At 40.3% G+C, this 20,117-nt stretch overlaps 1 protein-coding gene across 2 annotated transcripts in view; it reads left to right on the plus strand.

Moving 5' to 3' along the window:
- The first annotated feature begins 5,323 nt into the window (after positions 1-5,323).
- The window catches only part of HPGDS (hematopoietic prostaglandin D synthase), a 29,586-nt gene continuing 14,792 nt past the window's right edge, over positions 5,324-20,117 (plus strand). Inside the window, exons 1-2 of one of the 2 annotated variants that reach the window (XM_044224469.1) lie at positions 5,324-5,570; positions 14,848-14,989. In XM_044224469.1, the coding sequence (XP_044080404.1) occupies positions 14,857-14,989 (133 nt within the window). In that variant the 5' untranslated portion in view covers positions 5,324-5,570; positions 14,848-14,856. The remainder of the gene's footprint in view (positions 5,571-14,847; positions 14,990-20,117) is intronic. The other variant, XM_044224468.1, reaches the window with a different exon arrangement.

Here is a 20,117-nt window from a genome sequence, read left to right on the forward strand (position 1 = left end):
AAATTATTTTAATAAATACTTTTTAGTTGCCTGCTTCTTGACAAATTCTAAGGAAAATGATTTAATCTTACCAAAAAATTATCTCTAAATTATACTTTCGTCTGTATTACTTTAGTGCCTGTAAAAAGTGAATCCATTCTGTGACCTGGGATTATCAGAGAGGGTCACCTTCCCCTGATCTGAGTATCTCTTCTTTGTTGCCGGATATGGGGACAAAGATAGTTTGTGCCCTTGTAACTTTCAGTCCAGAAACTCTGTGTCCCTTTGGTCTTAGTTTTCATGTAAGAAAAGTGTTCGGGGGAAATTATGTCATTGAATAATAGAGTGGAAAGAGATTTCAGAGGTCAGTAGGCCAACTCTTTTATTTTCTAAGAATTGGGGTTTTGAGAGGAGACGAGATGCTTTTGGGTAACAGGACAAGGTAAGGGCAAAGGAGGGTGTAAGGCATGCCTTTCTCCTACAGTGTACATTGTAATGCATTGTAATGATACAGAGGGGACAGTAATTGATTCTGAAAGTCTTTTTTTTTTTTTAAGACTTTATTTATTTATTTGACAGAGATCACAAGTAGGCAGAGAGGCAAGCAGAGAGAGGAAGGGAAGCAGGCTGCACTGAGCAGAGAGCCCAACGTGGGGAGAGGGGGCTCTATCCCAGGACCTTGGGTTCATGACTTGAGCTGAAGGCAGAGGCTTTAACCCACTGAACCACACAAGCGCCCCAGTTCTGGAAAAGTCTTTTAAAATGCAAGTCAATTTACTCTATTGTAATGCTTATTTCCCCCACTCGAGAGAAATAAACATGGAAACTCATTGAGGAATTTTGCATCTAGAAATGCTTTCATGACATGCCCTAGGCAGTTACATAACCATACCCAAGGATATGCACATCATTTATGATGTCATTTTAGGGGCATTAAATGAGATAATACATGCCAAGCTCTTTGCTTAATGCCTGGCTCACAGGAAGTAAATTATTATTTACTTACCTCTGGGAATCCTCTTTCAGGGAAAGGGTAAGGCAGAAAAATATTTACTGACTATCTTGGAGATAATTATTGTATGATTCTTCACAGTATCTGAAAAGTCAGTTAAGAATAGTGGTATCCCAGGGTGCCTGGGTGGCGCAGTGGGTTAGGGCCTCTGCCTTTGGCTCAGGTCATGATCTCAGCATCCTGGGATTGAGCCCCTGCATCCATCAGGTTCTCTGCTCAGCGGAGCCTCTCTCCTGCCTCTCTGCCTGCTTGTGATCTCTCTCTCTGTCAAATAAATAAAATCTTTAAAAAAAAAAAAAAAGAATAGTGCTATCCCTATTGAAATCTGGGAATCATAGACAGTAAAGATTTGCAAGCACATTTCGATTACCCAAACAGGTTGTAAGCAAAAAGAGAAACATTCTGTGCTTCCTGACTGCTCCATCCCAGATTTAAATGCTTCATTTCTGATGTTTTTAGTTTCTCAAATAACTTTCTCAAATAACTGTGAAAAGGAAATCAGGAAGCTGAGTAAAGGAAGTTCTGTGGGCTTCTCCTGGAGACTTCCTTATTTCTCCATCAACAGAACAGCTGGAAAAGTAAAAATGGGTGTATTTGAACACTTCCCCTTTACCAAAATAAAAAAAAAAAAAAAAAAGAGGAACCGATATGTGGGCTATTTTTTTTTTTTTAAGATTTTTACTTTATTTATTTTTCAGAGAGAGAGAGAGAGAAAGAGAAGGAGCACAAGCAGGGGGAGCAGTGGGCAGAGCAGGCAGAGGGAGAAGCAGGCTCCCTGCTGAGCAAGGAGCCCCATGTGGGACTCCATCCCAGGACCAAGGGATCATGACCTAAGCCAAAAGCAGCGGCTTAACGACTAAACCAACCAGGCATCCCTGCGGGCTATTTTTAAAGTATTGTATTTATTTTTCTTTTTTTTTTTTTTTTTAAGATTTTATTCATTTATTTGAAACAGAGCACACAGAGGGAGAGTGAGGAACAGACTCCTCACTGAGCAGGGAGCCTGACATGGGGTTTGGACCCAGGATCCTGAGATCATGACAAGAGCTAAAGGCAGACACTTAACCAACTGAGCCACCCAGGTGCCCCTATTTTTCCATCCTTAAAGAAATACCTAATAACTACTGATACTTATCAAGTAGTGACTACATGTCAAGCAATGTACTAAATGATTTAAATACATTAACTTGTTTGTTCTTTTCAACTCTGAGAATTCAGAATGATTTTTATCATTACCATTTTACAGATGGGGAAACCGATGCCCACAAAGGGTGTTGTTCTGCCGAAAGTTCCAGAGCTCAAAGCGGTAGTGTTGAGATACCAATTTCAGGCAAGCAGTCAGTCTAGGCTGGAAGTCTTCACTCAGGACCATAGATAACCAACTAACTACATTGGTTGGAAAATAAGAAAAACAAGAACAAATTGGGACTCTGAGTCAGTGTTGTATCTTGAACGGCAGTTAAGAACTCACTAATACCAGGGGGCTAAGAGTGTTCCAGTTCCAAAGCCGCCAGAGAAAAAGGAAGGTATATTCAATTAAGTTCTCATAGTGCTTCAAATGCTTGTGGGGACATTATCATACAGACTGTCACTTTTATTCATAGTTCTTTCTCATGCAGCCCAATCTGGTGTGTGTGGGTGTATGTGAAGGACACAAGCCTGCACAAAAAAACACTAATCAGGAGAGACTCGAGAAAACCCTTGAGGGGTTATTCACCCTGCTTTTCCCCCTTTACCTTCCCCACATTCAAGCAGATTGCTGACTCATCTCATTCTCTCCAAAGAGGATGAAGCAGGGTAAAAAGTAAAAGTTGTTTAGCAACTTCTTCTTTTTCTGGCTTTTAGTTCCAATGCCTACCCAGGGACAGCACAAGGACTCTTCGGCAGACACCGGGGAAAAGAAACCACCCTCCCTACAGACCAACGGCTAACAGCTTTAATAAACCCTCACTAGGGGCGCCTGGGTGGCTCAGTGGGTTAAGCCGCTGCCTTTGGCTCAGGCCATGATCTCAGGGTCCTGGGATTGAGTCCCGCATCGGCTCTCTGCTCAGCAGGGAGCCTGCTTCCTCCTCTCTCTCTCTCTGCCTGCCTCTCTGCCTACTTGTGATCTCTCTGTGTCAAATAAATAAATAAAATCTTTAAAAAAAAAAAAATAAACCCTCACTAACACTCATCCGCCTCGTCAGCGTGGAGGTGATGCACAAGTCTTTTTAAACACACCTGTATGCATTCATTTAATGCTCTCAAAACCTTATAAGGTTGTTGTTACTAATATTGTTAAGAATGCTCCATGAGGGGAACACCTCGGTGGCTCAGGGGCTAGAGTCATGGTCTCCAGATCCAGGGATTGGACCAGGGTGAGGTCCCTGCTTCTCCCTTTCCTCCCCACCTGTGCTCTCTCTCGCTCTATCTGTCTCTCTCAAATACATAAATAAAATCTCAAGAAAAAAAAGAAAGAGAAAAGAATGTTCCATGAGGGCAAAGATTTTTTTTTTCTGTTTTTGTCTACTGCTTTACCTCTATTATCCAGAATAGTGCCTGGCAAATATTAGGTACTCACTAAATATTTATTGTAGAATAAATTCCCACCTAAAGGTGGAGGAACTGAGGCACAGAGAAGGTAGTAACCTGCCCAAAGTCTCACAGCCCGTGATAGACTGGGAGAATTTAAAGCATCCCCACCTGGGCCAGGGAAGGGAGAAGCAAGAGGAGGGGGGATCGTGTGGTTCCTGAGAGCAGAGGCCTGGGACCATAATGTGTCGCCAGTGAGATTCCACTTGGAAGAAATGACTGTGTTGGGTGCTGTGCAGTCGGAACTTTAGACAGCATTATAAGTGACAAAACTGCCATATTTGGGGAAGAGAGTGGCAGGATGAGGATACACAGACGCAGCAGAAAGCTGTGCACACAGGGCCAGTGGGCCAGGCGTAGGACAGCTGGTGTTGATCGATGATGGAGAATCAAAGGGCCACCCCTCCCCTAATTGATAACTGCTTGCTTTGTCTTCCTCCAACCAAGAAAAATGGGTCGTAAAGCAGAGCATTGTTACAGAAAATGAGGAAAGTGCTATTTCTTGCATATTTGATTTCTTTTTTAACTGAAGCATACTTAATATAGGGAGAGAATATTAAATGTGTCCTCGAAGGCACAAGTGTTGATCCTTGGTTGTTCTGTCCCAAATTCCTAGACAATTTATCTAATTTCCCTATGTCTGTTTCTTCATCTATAAAATAAGGGTTAAAAGTGACTGAGGTGAGGACAAAAAGATTTTTTAAAGTATAAAGTTAAAAATCAGTGAAAGAGAACAAACACAATATGCTAATTTTGTAGAACTCCTGTTTCATGTGCACTTAATTTTGACTTAATAAATTTTATTGGTAAAAAAAATTTTATTGGTGAATAACATATTGTAAACTTTTCAGACTAATATTCATATATTTTTTCATTACTTATGCTTACAATTAATGGATGTAAACGCATTTTGCCTAGTTTAAAGCATTTCAGACAGGAACTATTACCTGTTGATAGGTTGCTGTTGCTGCCTGTGAGTATGATCGTCTGGAAGCTAAAAGCCAGGCTGTTATCAAAATGTTTCATGGACAATCTGTAGGTCCAATAATGCACAGGTAGGTATTTCGCTGGGTCTTTTCACTGAGCTGTCCCAAAATTGTAGCTGGAATTAGCTGGAGTGAAAAAAAAAATTCTGAAACAATTAGGCATTTGTTACTAATCTGTATAAGGATGATCAACAAGGTGTGTTAGAATCTTGCTCTCCAGGTTTGCTTTAAACCATATGGCTCTTCCAAGAAAAGGAATGTACATGAAAAATACTAGCAGCAATAAGAACTTTAGATGTCCTTGTAAAAATGTGATTGGTGGGGAAATAAAAATTGGGATCATTCATTCAGCAAAGATACATTAGTGCCTATGATGTGCCTGGCATTCCTTTCCCCAATGAGGGTACCGTAGTAAACTCAACCATGAAACACCTGCTCTTTTGGAGCTCACATTCTGCTGGAGGAGGGTGAAAACCAACCAAGAAAATACACTATGTTGTCAGACACAGTAAATGAAGAAACACCCCACAGGTGAAGGATGGGACTGTTGGAGGAGGGGGCCGGTGAGGATGTGGTCAGCCAAGCGTTCTCCAAGGAGACGTAATGAATTGAGGAAGCCAGCCATGTACAGATCTGAAAAGAAGGCTTACTTGTGCTCACTTTCTCTCATTCTCCGGGAGCCTATGGTGTAAGGCTTTAAACACAGATGGTGAGCATGTGGCAATAAGCACACATCAGCCCCCGGAACTTTGATTTTACCAACTGAATGCAAATCTGTTGGGTTATTTACACACAGAGATCCTATAAAATGCCAAGAAGAACCAGAATTCTTCACAGGATTAGACTGTTTGTTAGGCATAGTTCATCTAAGAAATGAAGGAAGATACTTAGGTGGAAGTAAGTCGTTTCGTCTCTCATTGGCTTGTGACTGTCACTTACTCATCATATAAACCCAAGATGCCATCCCTGATGAGAGCATAGAAGATACTAGAGACTCCACGGAGACAGAGCCCAAGTAAGTGGTAAGATTGAACTCTACAAAGATAGGAAATGAGATCGTGTTCTTTCTTCATCTCAGTGTTTATTTTTATTACTGTGATATTCTGACTGAGCAACTGATACCTATTTTCACCGTGTTATTCATTCCACTCTCATTCAGAGCCTCTCTGTTAGTGGTCAGGTCAAACAGTAGTTTCTTTTTTCTTTCTTCTTTTTTTTTTTGTTTTTGTTTTTCTTTTATGAGGGTAGGGGGAGGGGCAGAGGGAGAGGGAGACAAAGAATCTTAAGCAGGCTCCCTGCTGGGCCCAGTGTAGGGCTCAGTCTCACAACCCTGAGATCATGACCTAAGCCAAAACCAAGAGTTGGACGATTAATTGACTGAGCCACCCAGGTGCCCCCAAATCAAACACTAGTTTCTTTCTTTCTTTTTTTTTTTTTAAATATTTTATTTAATTGTTTGACAGAGATCACAAGTAGGCAGAGAGGCAGGCAGAGAGAGAGGGGGAAGCAGGCTCCCCATTGAGCAGAGAGCCTGATGCGGGACTCGATTCCAGGACCCTGAGATCATGACCTGAGCCGAAGGCAGCGGCTTTAACCCACTGAGCCACCCAGGGCGCCCCTCAAACACTAGTTTCTAAGAGAAATATAGGTACTAGAGATTTTGAAGGATTTTAAGAGATTTTAAAAGACCCTTTAAGTGGACATTAACATTAAAAAGGCAGTCAGTACTGGAGGAAAAATTCTTTCTCGGAATTTTCTCCACTAATGTTTTCAATGTGTGAAGCAGTAGGGAAGTTCTTCTCTTTTTCTTTCTTCCCTTTTCTCCCTCCCTCCCTTCCTCCCTCTCTTCCTTTTTTCTTTCCTACCTTCCTCTCTCTTTCTCTCCCCTCCTTCCCTCCTTCCTTCCTTCCTAGGTATTTTCTTTATAATATTTTCTATCACTTTAAGGCTCATTTTGTTGAAGTATCCATGTTTTGCCAAGAATTGCATTCTATCATCATTTGGTTTTATAGGTAATTTAAGGCATTTACCCCAGGCTAGGAATTTGAGCTCTTGGTCCCAAAGGGTATTTCGGTTATCCCTCTTGCTTTGGCTTTAATGTGAGACAATCATTTAAAATGATATTTAGTTGGTCTTTGGTGAGAAAAGAAAAATCCTGGCTTGCCAGTGCAAAATCACACATTCAGGATTTGACTGAAATCAATATTTTACTCAGTTAACAAAAATGTTTATATTTCTTTATTGTCCTACAATTTAACTCCAACCTGGCAACTTTTCCAGAATCAAACTAGACAGGCTCAGGGACCCTGTGAAGGAGGGAAATGAACATTCTTTACCAGCAACTGTTAGTGGGAAATGCAGAGCTGTTGTTTAACGTCATAATGTGCAAGAAGTTCTTATGTAGACAATAGTAGCTCATGTGATTGTTCTCTAAATCCACTTTTTGTATTTCAAAACACTACAGTCCATATGATGGGCTCACAGACATGGCACTCTATGCCAGTACCTTTTGTATGGGTTTAAATATCGGTCAGGTTGAGATCTAGCAAAGAACTGTTAGCAAATTCACAAATAATCTTTGTTTTTATACTTCAGACTCGTAGGTTATTGGATTACTACTAGGCATATATAAAACCGTATCTGGAATTCTTGAATATGTTTGATGTTCCTTTTATTTAAGAGTAAGAGCTCATATAGATCAACACTTTTATAAGTAAAATAAAGATAAATGGTATTTAGGTTTTTTTTTTTTAATTTTTATTTATTTATTTGACAGACAGAGATCACAAGTAGGCAGAGAGGCAGGCAGAGAGAGAGGAGGAAGCAGGCTCCCCGCTGAGCAGAGAGCCCGATGCGGGACTTCATCCCAGGACCCTAAGATCATGACGTGAGCCGAAGGAGAGGCATAACCCACTGAGCCGCCCAGTATTTAGGTTTTGAAGTGACTTGTTAAACGATTAATACTTAATTCCTTATTTGTAAGTTTTTCTATCCATCAAAACTACCCCCAAAATTCAATTCCTTTTTTCGGTTGCTTGCTGAACTCTTGAAGGTATGTACCATAGTAAATGAATATTGACCTTCTTTGCCAGAGCTGATTTTGGATGCTTATCTCCTTTCTGGCACAGACATTAGCCTTTTTTGATACTGTTTTACTGTGCGCCTGCAGCAACATACAGATTAGAACATCAGCTCAGTTAAAATGAAATGGTTTTATTAATAGCTTGTATTTTATCAATGACTGCATTCAAATTGCCTCTGGGATTGAATGTTCCTGTGTTTTGTGGTTGTTAATCAGTTGAAATGTGCCAGTGTTACATTAAGGAAAAAGAACCACAAACCAGAAGGAAGAAAGGAGCTCCCCAAGATAGAATTTTCCAAAAAACCACTATTACTTTCCATGTAAATATTAATACTCAATTAAACAATTTAATTATTTATTAATCTATTAATAGTGAAGTAATTTAATTAATTAACTGGCTGTTTAACTAACATTAAATATTAACTATTAAAAACTAAATCTTTTTGCCTTTAGGGGCTCCATCTGTCTGAGTTCACAGGTGAAAATGTCTATGCAGGGGTTTTATGAGTCATCATTCATACCTTCTTTGAGAAACTGTATCTTATTTTCAAACACAACTCTAAGTGGGTTTTTAATTTATCTGATGAATCAGGAACTTTATTTTAAAGATTTTTATCTTATTTTATTTGAGAGAAAGAGAGGGCAAGAGCAGAAGGAGGGGCAGAGGAAGAGGGAGAAGCAGACTCTCCTGTTGAGCAGGGAGCCCAATGTGGGGCCCTAACCCAGGACTCCGAGACCAAAATCCGAGCCAAAGGCAGAGGCTTGACTGACTAAGCCGCCCAGGCCCCTTGAATCGGGAACTTTAAATGACTTTCTTCAGAGTGGAAAGAAGCCAGTGGTTCGTATTAGTTGTAAAGGAAAGCATTAACCACAATCAGCTTACCTTTTTACTTCTTGTCCTATATCATTTCAGGAAACATTTTGCAGCATTCCCTACATGGGATTCTTAGCACAGAGTGACAGCAGAAGGGCTCAGAAATGAACTTCACAGTGACAGAATGACACTGGAATTTACCTCGGCCAGGCAAAGCGTACTCGGGTCTATCGTGCAGCCCGGTGTTAGTTCTGTGTATTATGGGAAGCTGGGATCTACTTCTGTATAGTTTTCTTCTTTGTCTCAGTCTGGTCCGGTTGGATCCCCACCGAAATGGCATGTCTGTGGTATATCTGTGGTTCTGTTTCCTGTGGTTCATCTACGCACCTCTAGATGTCTGGTCCTGGACGAAGATCCCATTACCCTCATTACAGGGTTTTTAATAGAAGTCTTGCAGTCTGGCAGGTCAAGTCCTTTCTTCCTCTTCTCTTAATTTGCCTTGGCTATTTTGGTCCCTAGCATTTCCATTTGAAATTTAGGCTCATGTTTAGCCACGTACTGTCTTGAATTTTAAATACAAATACAAACAATTTTAAATACAGACACAGACTTTGATTACAAATAAGGGCAGTTTCCATTTCATTTCTTACATATGTTGTTTATTGTTGTCTTAACTGAGTTAGCTGGGCCACCCAGGACTGTGTTGAACAGTAAGGCTAATACTGGGGTTCTCTTATTCCTTACGTTAAACAAAATACTTCTATTGGCTCCCCATGATGGGTGATGTTTGCTTTAGGTTTTTTTTGTAGAGCCTATTTTTTGGGGGGGCCTGGTGTCTTTCATGAATGTAACTAACTAACAATTCAGTTTCTTTGCTGGTTAGTGTTAAATGCAGGCCTTCAGGTTTTTTGTTTTGTTTTTAATTTGACTGTGTTCGTTTACATATTTCTCAAAATTTTTTCATTTTAAGTGTTTTGATTCAGGGACATAAAGTTATTTGCCAGTTAGCTTATGATTTTGAATGATCCATTTCATCTGTTGTTATGACCTCTTTTGTGTATAATATTTAATTTTTGTGACTTTTTGCACATTTTCTTTATCAGTTTTACTAGAGGTTTATAATTTGACCTTTTAAAGGTTGTATATAAAAGGGGGCAGCCCTAGATTCAAGCAGTGCATCTCTATGCAGTCTCCCACTTGTGAGGAGATTTTATTCTCCTTTTTTCTGAAGGAGCTACCCTCATGGATGCCACTGCCTTTTCAGAATTCAGGGTCCTGTTTTACCACTTTACAGGTGAGGAAACTAAAGCTAGGCACAGGTGACTTGCCCAAAGCCATTCAGAGAGCGGCACAGGTGACCCCAAAATCACACTTTCCCTTTGCCACCGACCTGCTCTGCCCTTGAGCCTGTCCCTCACGGCCTCTCTCGGTGGGAGCGGGATATATCTTCCCTTCATCCTTTTAACCCATCATCCTCCCAGGAAAAAAGGCTTTAACAAAGTGAAATGACTGTAACAGAAATATACTGCTGAATGCAGGAAGAGGGAACGTGTTTTTAGACACTGTCCTCTTCGGTGATCATTAGCTTACACTGTAAATTTCCTTATCAGTTTTCACCACACAAACATTTACGTGGAATTTCTTCGGCTAGTTTTTTATTTTAAGATTTGTGTTTATTTATTTGCGGGAGAGAGTGCTAGTGAGAGAGCCCAAGCAGGGAGAGAAGCAGACCCCCGCTGAGCAGGGAGCCTGATGTGAGGCTCGATCCCAGGACCCTGAGATCATGACTGGAGCGGAAGGCAGATGCTTAACTGACTGAGCCACCCAGGCTCCCCTCTTCTGCTAGTTTTTATGCAAAGGGTTTATAAAATATAAGAAGGGTTTGAAGAATCCATAACTGTTTCCAATTGCATTTACATTTACTAATTTTTCATGTTATAAAAATGTGCACATTTACCCTAAAAAACAAAGAAACAAAAAAATCCCTAAAACGAAAAGTTCGGGGGCACCGGGGTGGTTTAGTGGGTTGGGCCTCTGCCTTCAGCTTGGATCATGATCTCAGGGTCCTGGGATCGAGCCCTGATTTGGGCTCTCTGCTCGGAGGGGAGCCTGCTTCCCCCCTCTCTCTGCCTACTTGTGACCTCTTCCTCTGTGTCAAATAAATAAATAATCTAAAAAAAAGTTTGTAGCTATATAAATCAAGAAACCAGACTTGAGCTCAGTAGAAAATATAATTATGCAAATAACTACAGGAATGTGTTGTGCAAGCACAGCTTCATTAATGAGTTATGACTGTTGAAAGGATGTTCTGGAAGGAAAGATAAGCATTCATCAGATGGTCACGGACCTGTGCCAAATCTTAGATTTAAAGATATATTTGCAGAGAACTATGGATAGCTGCCAACTTATGCTAAGGATTTTTTAATGTCTTCTTTACTTGAGTGAAACACAATATAAAATAGCACGTTTTTGCAAATGAACAACAACAAACAATCCCTGTGTTTTCATGCAGAATTAGGAGGCAGACACATTCACATGGCATTTGACCAAATGAGAAAAAGTTATGTTTAATTTTTAATATTGATCATAATGGAGATAAATAAACCTATACATTCATATAATGTTTGTAAGGAAAATACATATCATTTCTTTGTATTGACCTATGACAGCAAAAATCAGTAAAGAAAGGCTTTGTAGGGTGCCAGGGTGGTTCAGTCATTGAGTGTCTGCCTTCGGTTCAGGTCGTGATCCCAGAGTCCTGGGATTGAGCCTGGCATCTGGGAAGCCTGCTTCTCCCACTCCTCCTCCCCCTGCTTGTGTTCTTCCCCCCATCAAATAAATAAATAAAATCTTAAAAAAAAAAAAAAAAGAAAACTTGTGTAAAATATTCTTTTTTTTTTTTAAGATTTTATTTATTTATTTGACAGACAAAGATCACAAGTAGGCAGAGAGAGAGAGAGAGAGGAGGAAGCAGGCTCTCCGCTGAGCGGAGAGCCCGATGCGGGGCTTGATCCCAGGACACTGAGATCATGACCTGAGCTGAAGGCAGAGGCTTTAACCCACCGAGCCACCCAGGCGCCCCTAAAATATTCTTCAAATAAAAACTGCAGGGGCATCTTATAGAGGGCACGGCTTGCATGGAGCACTGGGTGTGGTGAAAAAATAATGAATACTGTTTTTCTGAAAATAAATAAATTGGAAAAAACAAAAACAAAAACAAAAACAAAAACAAACCTGCAGGGGCGCCTGGGTGGCTCAGTGGGTTAAGCCTCTGCCTTCAGCTCAGATCATGATCCCAGGGATCCTGCTTCCTCCTCTCTCTCTGCCTGCCTCTCTGTCTACTTGTGATCTCTGTCTGTCAAATAAATAAATAAAATCTTAAAAAAAATAAATAAAAACTGCAACCAAGAATGATACTTTTTCCACTGTGAAGGCCTTTTTTTGTTCTTTTGAGATTTATAACAGGTTGATCATGGAATTGTAACCATTATGCTCTTTGTTTCCAAGGTAAGAATGTTCCCTTTATTGTGATTACATAAATATTTCCTTTTTTTTCTTTCAGAAGGAGCTTACTACTTTACATTTTTTATTGGCTATTTTTGTACGCTCCTATTTTTCCCACTATTTCTAAGCTTTATTTCGTCCTAACCTCAAATTTGAACTCCTTCTGTGCACATTTCTCCCCCAAAGAGTTGGGGCTATAAATCTTGGAATTTTTGTTAGCTTACTCCCATGAATTCTTCCCTCTACAGAGAGCACTCCCTCACATAGTGATCTGGGTGGCAGGTGGCACGTGTCACTTGGGTGCAGACAGAGTGGCTAACAGGAGTGGGACGGGGCATGGGAAATTCAGAGTGACTCTGTTTCTAGCAAGGGGCACTACCTCTACCCACAACACCTAGACAGGGAAAACGAAGGCCCAGAGAACTGTATTCCTCTGCAATCACCATCATCATTTCTTGGATCTTGAGGGTCTAGAGAGGCAACAAGACAGATCTTTGCAGTTATCCTACCATAGATGAACACCGTGAATGCGCAAACTTGGCAATCTAGATTTTTATGGTTTGTGTTTGACTTCTTATGTGATGTGCTTTCAAATGTATTATTTAAAGATTTTATTTAATAAGGGGCACCTGGGTGGCTCAGTGGGTTAAAGCCTCTGCCTTGGGCTCAGGTCATGATCCCAGGGTCCTGGGATCCAGTCCCGCATCCAGCTCTCTGCTTAGCCGGAAGCCTGCTTCCTCCTCTTTCTCTCTCTGCCTGCCTCTCTGCCTACTTGTGATCTTTGTCTGTCAAATAAATTAAAAAAAAAAAAAAAAAAGATTTTATTTTATTTATGTGAGAGAGAAAGTGAGAGTGCTCGAGCCAGGGGGTAGGAAGAGAAGCAGACTCCCTGCTGAGCAGGGAGCCTGATGTGGGGCTCGATCCCACGACCCTGAGATCATGACCTGAGCTGAAGGCAGAAGTTTAACTGACTGAGCCACCCAGGCATGCCTGTGATGTGCTTTCAGATAGAATTTTGAAATTTCAGCTCAACTTTTCTAATATTCCTTTCATATCTTTGAAAGACTTCCTTAGCAGAGAATGAACTATTTACACTTACCACTTAAAAATAATGCCATAGGGGCGCCTGGGTGGCTCAGTGGGTTAAGCCCTTGCCTTCAGCTCAGGTCATGATCTCAGGGTCCTGGGATTGAGTCCCGTATCAGGCTCTCTGCTCAGCAGGGAGCCTGCTTCCCTCTCTCTCTCTCTGCCTGCCTCTCTGCCTACTTGTCATCTCTCTCTGTCAAATAAATAAATAAAATCTTTAAAAAAAAATTATGCCGTATGACTTCTATTCATTTAATTACTACAATTATTTTTATTTGTGGTGTACTGTATTCACAGTGTTTATTCTTGGCCATAGAATGAATCCAAAGTTATTATTACCAATAGCTAATAATTATTAAGTGCTTAGCATTGTGTTAAATGCTTTACGTGTATTACCTCATTTAAGTCTCCAAATCCATATTAGTATCTCTATTTACAAGAAGTGGACTTTGAAATTCAGAGAGATTTTGTTCATTAGCCCAAAGATACATAGCAACTAAGTGGAAGAGCTCAATTTCAAATGAAAATGTTTCTTTCTTAGTTGCCGGATCATTATAAAATTATAATACATGCTACTACTATTGCTTAAAATCTTTGGAAGTGTTTATAAACTAGGAACATGAGATGAAACAAATCACAGAAAATTCAAAAGATTATAACGACCTACAGCTGCCCAATGTAACCACTATTAGCAAACTCTTTGAAATTTAAGAGAAGCTGCTTTCTGTCTTCCTTGCTCCCCTACAGAAGAAATAGAGACATAGGCTCACCATTGCCCCTCCCAGCAAAGGTCACCCAGATGGGCTATGTTTGTATGGTGCTAGCAACCTGATAGAACCCAGCAGCATGGAGGCAGAGAGAGAGAGAGAGAGAGAGTAAGAGCAATGTTTCCCTAAGTCTTTGATTCCCAGAGGGAAATGCCAGGGATGAGAGAAGAGAGAGGACAGCCAGCTCTGGTTGGCAAAGCTGGCTCACATTCCCCTTGCACATACCCTGTTCTTGAAATCTTCATCCAGCTGTCCTCACAAACTCAGCTGTGTCACCAAAGCAAACAATAAGCCAAATGCCAAATTACAAGTGAGTAAAGGCAGGACAAAAACAGCTTAAAATGGAAAGTTTGGGACGCTATCCTCTGACGGTTTGTGTATGATAGCCTCCCACTATGAATTCTTTCGTAAGTAAAATTTGAGTATGGTTATTTCACTGGAATGTTCCAGCTAGTTCTTTTTTTTTTAATATTTTATTAATTTATTTGAGAGAGAGAAAGAGCAGGACCTATGGAGGGAAGGGACAGAGGGAGAGGGAGAAGCAGGCTCCCCATTGAACAGGGAGCCTGATGTAGGACTTGATCCCAGGACTCCAAGATCATGACCTGAGCCAAAGGCAGACACAGATTGAGCCACCCAGGTGCCCCATTCAGCTAGTTCTTAAAGAGAGAGTCATGATCTTATTTCTGTCAAGTTTTTCCCATATGTTATTAGGATTCAGGTCTTGAAATATTCTCTAATATTTCCAGTTACCTCAAAAGACGGCATGAATGGGGCACTTGGGTGTTTCAGTCAGTTAAGTGTCTGCCTTTGGCTCAGGTCATGATGCCAGGGTCCTGGGATTGAGCATCAGGCTCCCTGAAAGCCTGGTTCTCCCTCTGCCTGCCGCTCCCCCTGCTTGTGCTCTTACTCTTTCTGTCAAATAAACAAAAATCTTAAAAGAAAAAAAAGATGCCATGAAGTTTTGAAAAAGTCCCCAAAAGAAAATGTTGATGAAACATCTCTAGAGTTCTGTTAAAATAATCTTCCAATTTTTCCTTTTCCAGAATCACACCATGCCAAACTACAAACTCATTTATTTTAATATGAGGGGGAGAGCCGAAATTATCCGTTACATATTTGCTTATTTGGACATAAAATATGAAGACCACAGAATAGAACAAGCTGATTGGCCTGAAGTCAAATCAAGTAAGTGTCACAAGTAACAGTTTATGAAAATGTAGGGAAAATATGTCTCCAAAACTTTCTGTTTTTCCTCAGGGAAATGAAAAAATAGAGGTTTTAAATCTCATGTTGCTTTACACTGAGAAGCAGCAGTTCAGAAAAGTTAAATAAATGCTATGTGCCCCAAATTTTCCTATTCAAGGTGAACACACAAACCTCACAGAAGAAATATAGAGAGATAAACAATAAGTTTTGTCATAAGAGCTGAAAGAGAGAATACTGAAGTGAGTATTTTTTTTAAACATCTTTTTTAGTTTTTATTTATTTATTTATTTGACAGACAGAGATCACAAGTAGGCAGAGAGGCAGGCAGAGAGAGAGAGGAAGGGAAGCAGGCTCCCCGTTGAGCTGAGCCCGATATGGCCCTCGATCCCAGGACTCTGGGATTATGACCTGAGCTGAAGGCAGAGGCTTTAACCCACTGAGCCACCCAGGCGCCCTGAAGTGAGTACTCTTGACATTTCAAACGGATGGGCTTATTACAGATATCTCCAGCCTTCTGACAAGGGATCAGATATGCTGTTCTAACAGAAAACCAAACTCAAAGTGGCTTAAATAACAAGAAAATTGTATCACTTAACTGAAAATCCAGAAATAGGACAGATTTCAAGAGATGACTTTACTCATTTTTCCTCCTCTGTGTGTTGGCAGCATCATGAGACTAGTAGCAATAAGTTGGCAGCAATTTCTGCCCAACAGCCTTGAACAGTAACATCAAGAGGTATATGAGAAAGAGAGACAGAGCCCTGTTTCCTTAAGTGTTCCCAGAAGAATGAAACAAACAAACAAACAAACAAACTCCCAGAAGACCTTGGCAAACTTGTCATGTTTCACTGACTCAGACTGGGTCACAAGTCCATTTCGGAACCAGTCACTGACCAAGCAAATAGGAAGAACCTTGAACCATCTAGTCTACCTCAGAAGTTGGGTTTGGAATCACTTTTCATAAAGGATATGACTGTTCAAAAGAAGGTGAATATGTGAACAAAACTGGGATGTTTGAGCCAATGAAAATATGCTAGTTAGCACTCAGGACAGAGGGGAAGGATCAGAAATATCATTATGTTAAAAAGTGTGTGGCTCTCAGTAAGTTGTAAGTCATCCTCCAGGTGTTAGTTTTTTATCTTTTTTAGAATGAAGAAAGGATAGATGAGCTAATTCTTTGTCCATCATGTCTGCCTAGAAATACTAACTAAATATTAATTATTTGCCTAAAAGTCACATATTTGTGTTGGGATTATTACAGATTTGCATAAAGATAAAGCTGAAGAAAACAACTTGAGTCTTTGAAGACCTTTGAACCCCTGGTGGATTTCGTTTAATTTCTCCAGTACGGCTTCATGAGATATATTATTCTACATATTTTATAGTTGGATTAACTATAGCACACAGAATTTGTGTAATTTTTCCAGGCTTATAGTCCTAGCGAGGTAGAAATATTTTTCAAACACAGGTCAATTTCATACAGTTACCCAAGTTATTTACACTAGATAATGCCAATAACACCATGATAAGTGACATATTAACAATACATATTGCCACATGCCTTTTAGAAGAATGAGTTCCTTAAAAATCCACTCTTTTGCTTATTAGAGAACTCTTCCCTGGTGGGCTAGAATATCTTATTTCCTGTTCCCATGAAACTTTCTCATTAATATCCAAACTTTCCAAACCCTGCTATCAGAATTTGTACATAGGATTTTAAATTCTGTCTATATAAAGTAGGTCAAATTTAATTTTATCCATTAATTAAGATGGATAACAAGCTGCAAAGATGGTACATATAACAAATTCCACCTTCGTGTTTTCAGATATAAATTCTTGGAGTGCCTCATACCCTATTCTATCTTGACTTTTCATTATGTTATTGAAAATGAAATTACTGTATTTTCATAGATTCTTAGAGTGGGAAGGGATCTTAAAGTTCACAATGGTTAGAAGATATATATATAGAGAGAGAGATAACAGTCACCCAACATAAGTGGAATTTAAGAAACAAAATGGACATTTGGGAGGGGATAAAAAGGAAAGAAAGAGAGGGAAACAAACCCTGAGAGCCTCTTAATGACAGAGGAGATTTGAGGGTTGATGGAGGGACGTGGGTGGGGGATGGGCTAGATGGGTAATGAGGGATTAAGGAGGCACCTGTGATGATGAGCACTGGCTGCTGTATGTAAATGATGAACCATTGAACGCTACTCCTGAACCAATATTGAACTGTAGGTCAACTAACTAGAATTTAAATTAAAAACAAAACAAAACAAAAACAAAAACAAAAACCAGACACCCAACACAAAAATGAACTAAAGAGGATAGAAATTTATTTCTTTTGCATATAATCGCAAGCTGATGTGGAAGTTCTGCTCCACAGGGTTGTCAAAGATTAGATTCCTTCTTTTCTGTTGATCCGACCCCCCGAGTTGGTTCTTATTTACATAGTGTAAGATGGTCCCGTCTCCTTCCACATTCCAGCTCACAGGAAGTGTGAGAGGGAAAGATGCACATCTCTTTCTTGCAACCACATGACCAGAGAGTTTTATACCTCACTTCTACTTATAGTCCCTTGGTAAGAATGTCTTCACACACTACTGCAAGGGAAGCCAGGAAGTGCTGACTATATTGCTTTGAGAAAAAAGGAAAAAATAAATGTTAAAAACAGTTTATTACAAATTTTAGCTGGCCTCATCTCTTATCTGATTTAGGAGTGCTCTCTGGTATTTGAAACCCTCCATGACTTCCCCTCTGTGATAACCTAGCCTATCACTGGATATTTCTATTAAAAATTCTTCTAGGTTGGGGCACCTGGGTGGCTCAGTCTGTTAAGTATCTGCCTGTGGCTCAGGTCATGATCCCAGGGTTCTGGGATTGAGCCTCTCATCCCCTCGTCAGGCTCCCTGCTCAGCAGGGAGCCTGCTTCTCCCTCTCCCTCTGCCTCTCCCCCTGCTTGAGCATGCACATGCTTTCTCTCTCTCTGTCTCTCTCTCTCAAATAAATAAATAAAATCTTTTTTAAAAAAGTTCTTCCAGGTCAAACCTGGTGGAATGTGCACAGGTATTAACATTTTTTTCTCTTTTCAAATAACATTAAAGTACTTCTTCTAAAAAAAAAAAAAAGGCAAAGCTCTACAAGGACAAAGACCTCAAGCTTGAATAAGCCCCAAATTCTCAAAGCTAGAAAACAGGTCCAAGAATGGTAAGGTGATGAAGTAGGCCAATGATGCCCAAATATAAGCCTGGTAGAGTAGAAGTCGAGCTGAGTCTCTCCAAGGAGTACTGACTAAGGCTCAGGAATTGGTAGTGACATTGAACTCTAAAAGCCAAACCCACAGAGAGCTGACTGTTACCATGTGAAGCAGCAGCATGACTGCCCTGGGAGAAGTATGGAGATTACTCTCAACAAAGGATGGACCAGAGGACTGTAGGACAGCAGGCATTTCTGAGCACACGGTCCTATAGGCGGGACTCAGTGGAAGGCTATAAACTAAAGCGTGAGACCCAGAGCCCTTATCCTCTGCTCCACAATCAGCATGCTACAACCAGACAAGTATCCCCTGGGCAGGAAGGGTTCTCTCGGAGGAAGCTGATCAGTCCCAGAGGAATGTCTAACAGACACTAACCGGGAGGGAGTCTCTATGACATGGCCCAGGACACTGAGATTCCAATTAGCCTCTATTCCTTTTGCTTATTTAAAACAGGAAGGGCAAACCAAAAATTAATAGATATTTGTGAGAAGGCCTCTAATGTGAAACAGACATAAACAAAGAAGCAGAGGGAGAAAAAAAAAGTCATCTGAGGGCAACAGGGTGATGTAGGAAGAAAAAAACTTCAAAAATATAAGACCCTCAGAAAAATTCTATACATTCTGAACTAGTATGCTGTAAAAAAAGAATGTTTAGAGACAAAAAGGTTTTGAAAATTAACAATTTGATACAGACAAAACAAATGAAATTAAAAAATGATAAAAAATAAGGCTCTCCTCCAGAAAATACAATAAGAAAAAGAAATAAAAAATAAGAGAAAAGGGATTAGAAAAACTGAGACTCAGTAAGCTTAGGATGTCCAATGTCTCAGCAAAATTCTGGGAAGAAAGGAAGAAAACTTTCAAAAGACTCTTCCTTACATAAAATTGAAATTTAATCTCTTCAGTGACTTTCATATACTAGTCTTGGACATATCACTTTAATCCATAGGAAACAGATTATTCCTTCTTTCCATCCAATGCTTTGAAGCAATTTAGTATCTTTAAGACATAGAGAAAAAGCCCCTGCTGTGTAGACAGTTCAATGATAATACCCTGTGGGAAGATAAAGGTCATGGGCTAAATACAGAACTGAGTCCCTGTTAACTCGTGCATTCATCCCTCTGGCTATCTGCTTGTTTCTCTGATGATCATTGTGATGATCAACCCAAACTTCCCAGTCCTGGCTCTACTTCTTGATTTAGATACTGTTTCTCATGGACTATATCCGATCTGCAAGGTAGGTCCAAGGGACGACTCTCTTCTCTTCCTCGAGTGATCCATTTATATCCCTTGGTTTGGATTTCCTCATCCCCCAAGAAGGACAAGCTCCTGTTCCACTATGTCTGCCATGTAATGTGTGGTGTCAGGGGAATCGCAGTGTTCCAGGCCTGGGAGCGACGCAGGGCATGGTGGGAATGCCACTCCTAGCGCTGGTCCAGATACCATCCAACGCCGTTTCACCAAGGTCACTGTGGTTATTTTGGCAGTTGCATCGCACAGCCTTACATTCGGCCTCACTAAATTCCTTAAAGCTGTTTGACAGCGGCTCCTGTTTGGTTACATCTCCAACAACCCCAAAGTTACGTTTTCTGGAACAAAATGAAGGATTGGCATTTGTGTTCTTCAATTTCTTCTTGTTAGATGCCCAGTATTCCAGCTGTTGGCGATTATCCCAAGCTTGGTTTCAAATGCTGCCAGTAGCTGAAAGCTTACCATCTCAGAGGAAAACACATTCTTGTCGTTAATGGTTCCAACATTAAAAAAGTATTCTTCATCTTGAGTTAATATCTGCCCCCTTTAAAGTATCTTTTAGTTGTTGTTCTGCACTTTAGAGATAGTCAGAATAAGTCAA

Source organism: Neovison vison, chromosome 11 (genome assembly GCF_020171115.1).
Source record: "Neovison vison isolate M4711 chromosome 11, ASM_NN_V1, whole genome shotgun sequence".
In the NCBI taxonomy this organism is placed as follows: domain Eukaryota; kingdom Metazoa; phylum Chordata; class Mammalia; order Carnivora; family Mustelidae; genus Neogale; species Neogale vison.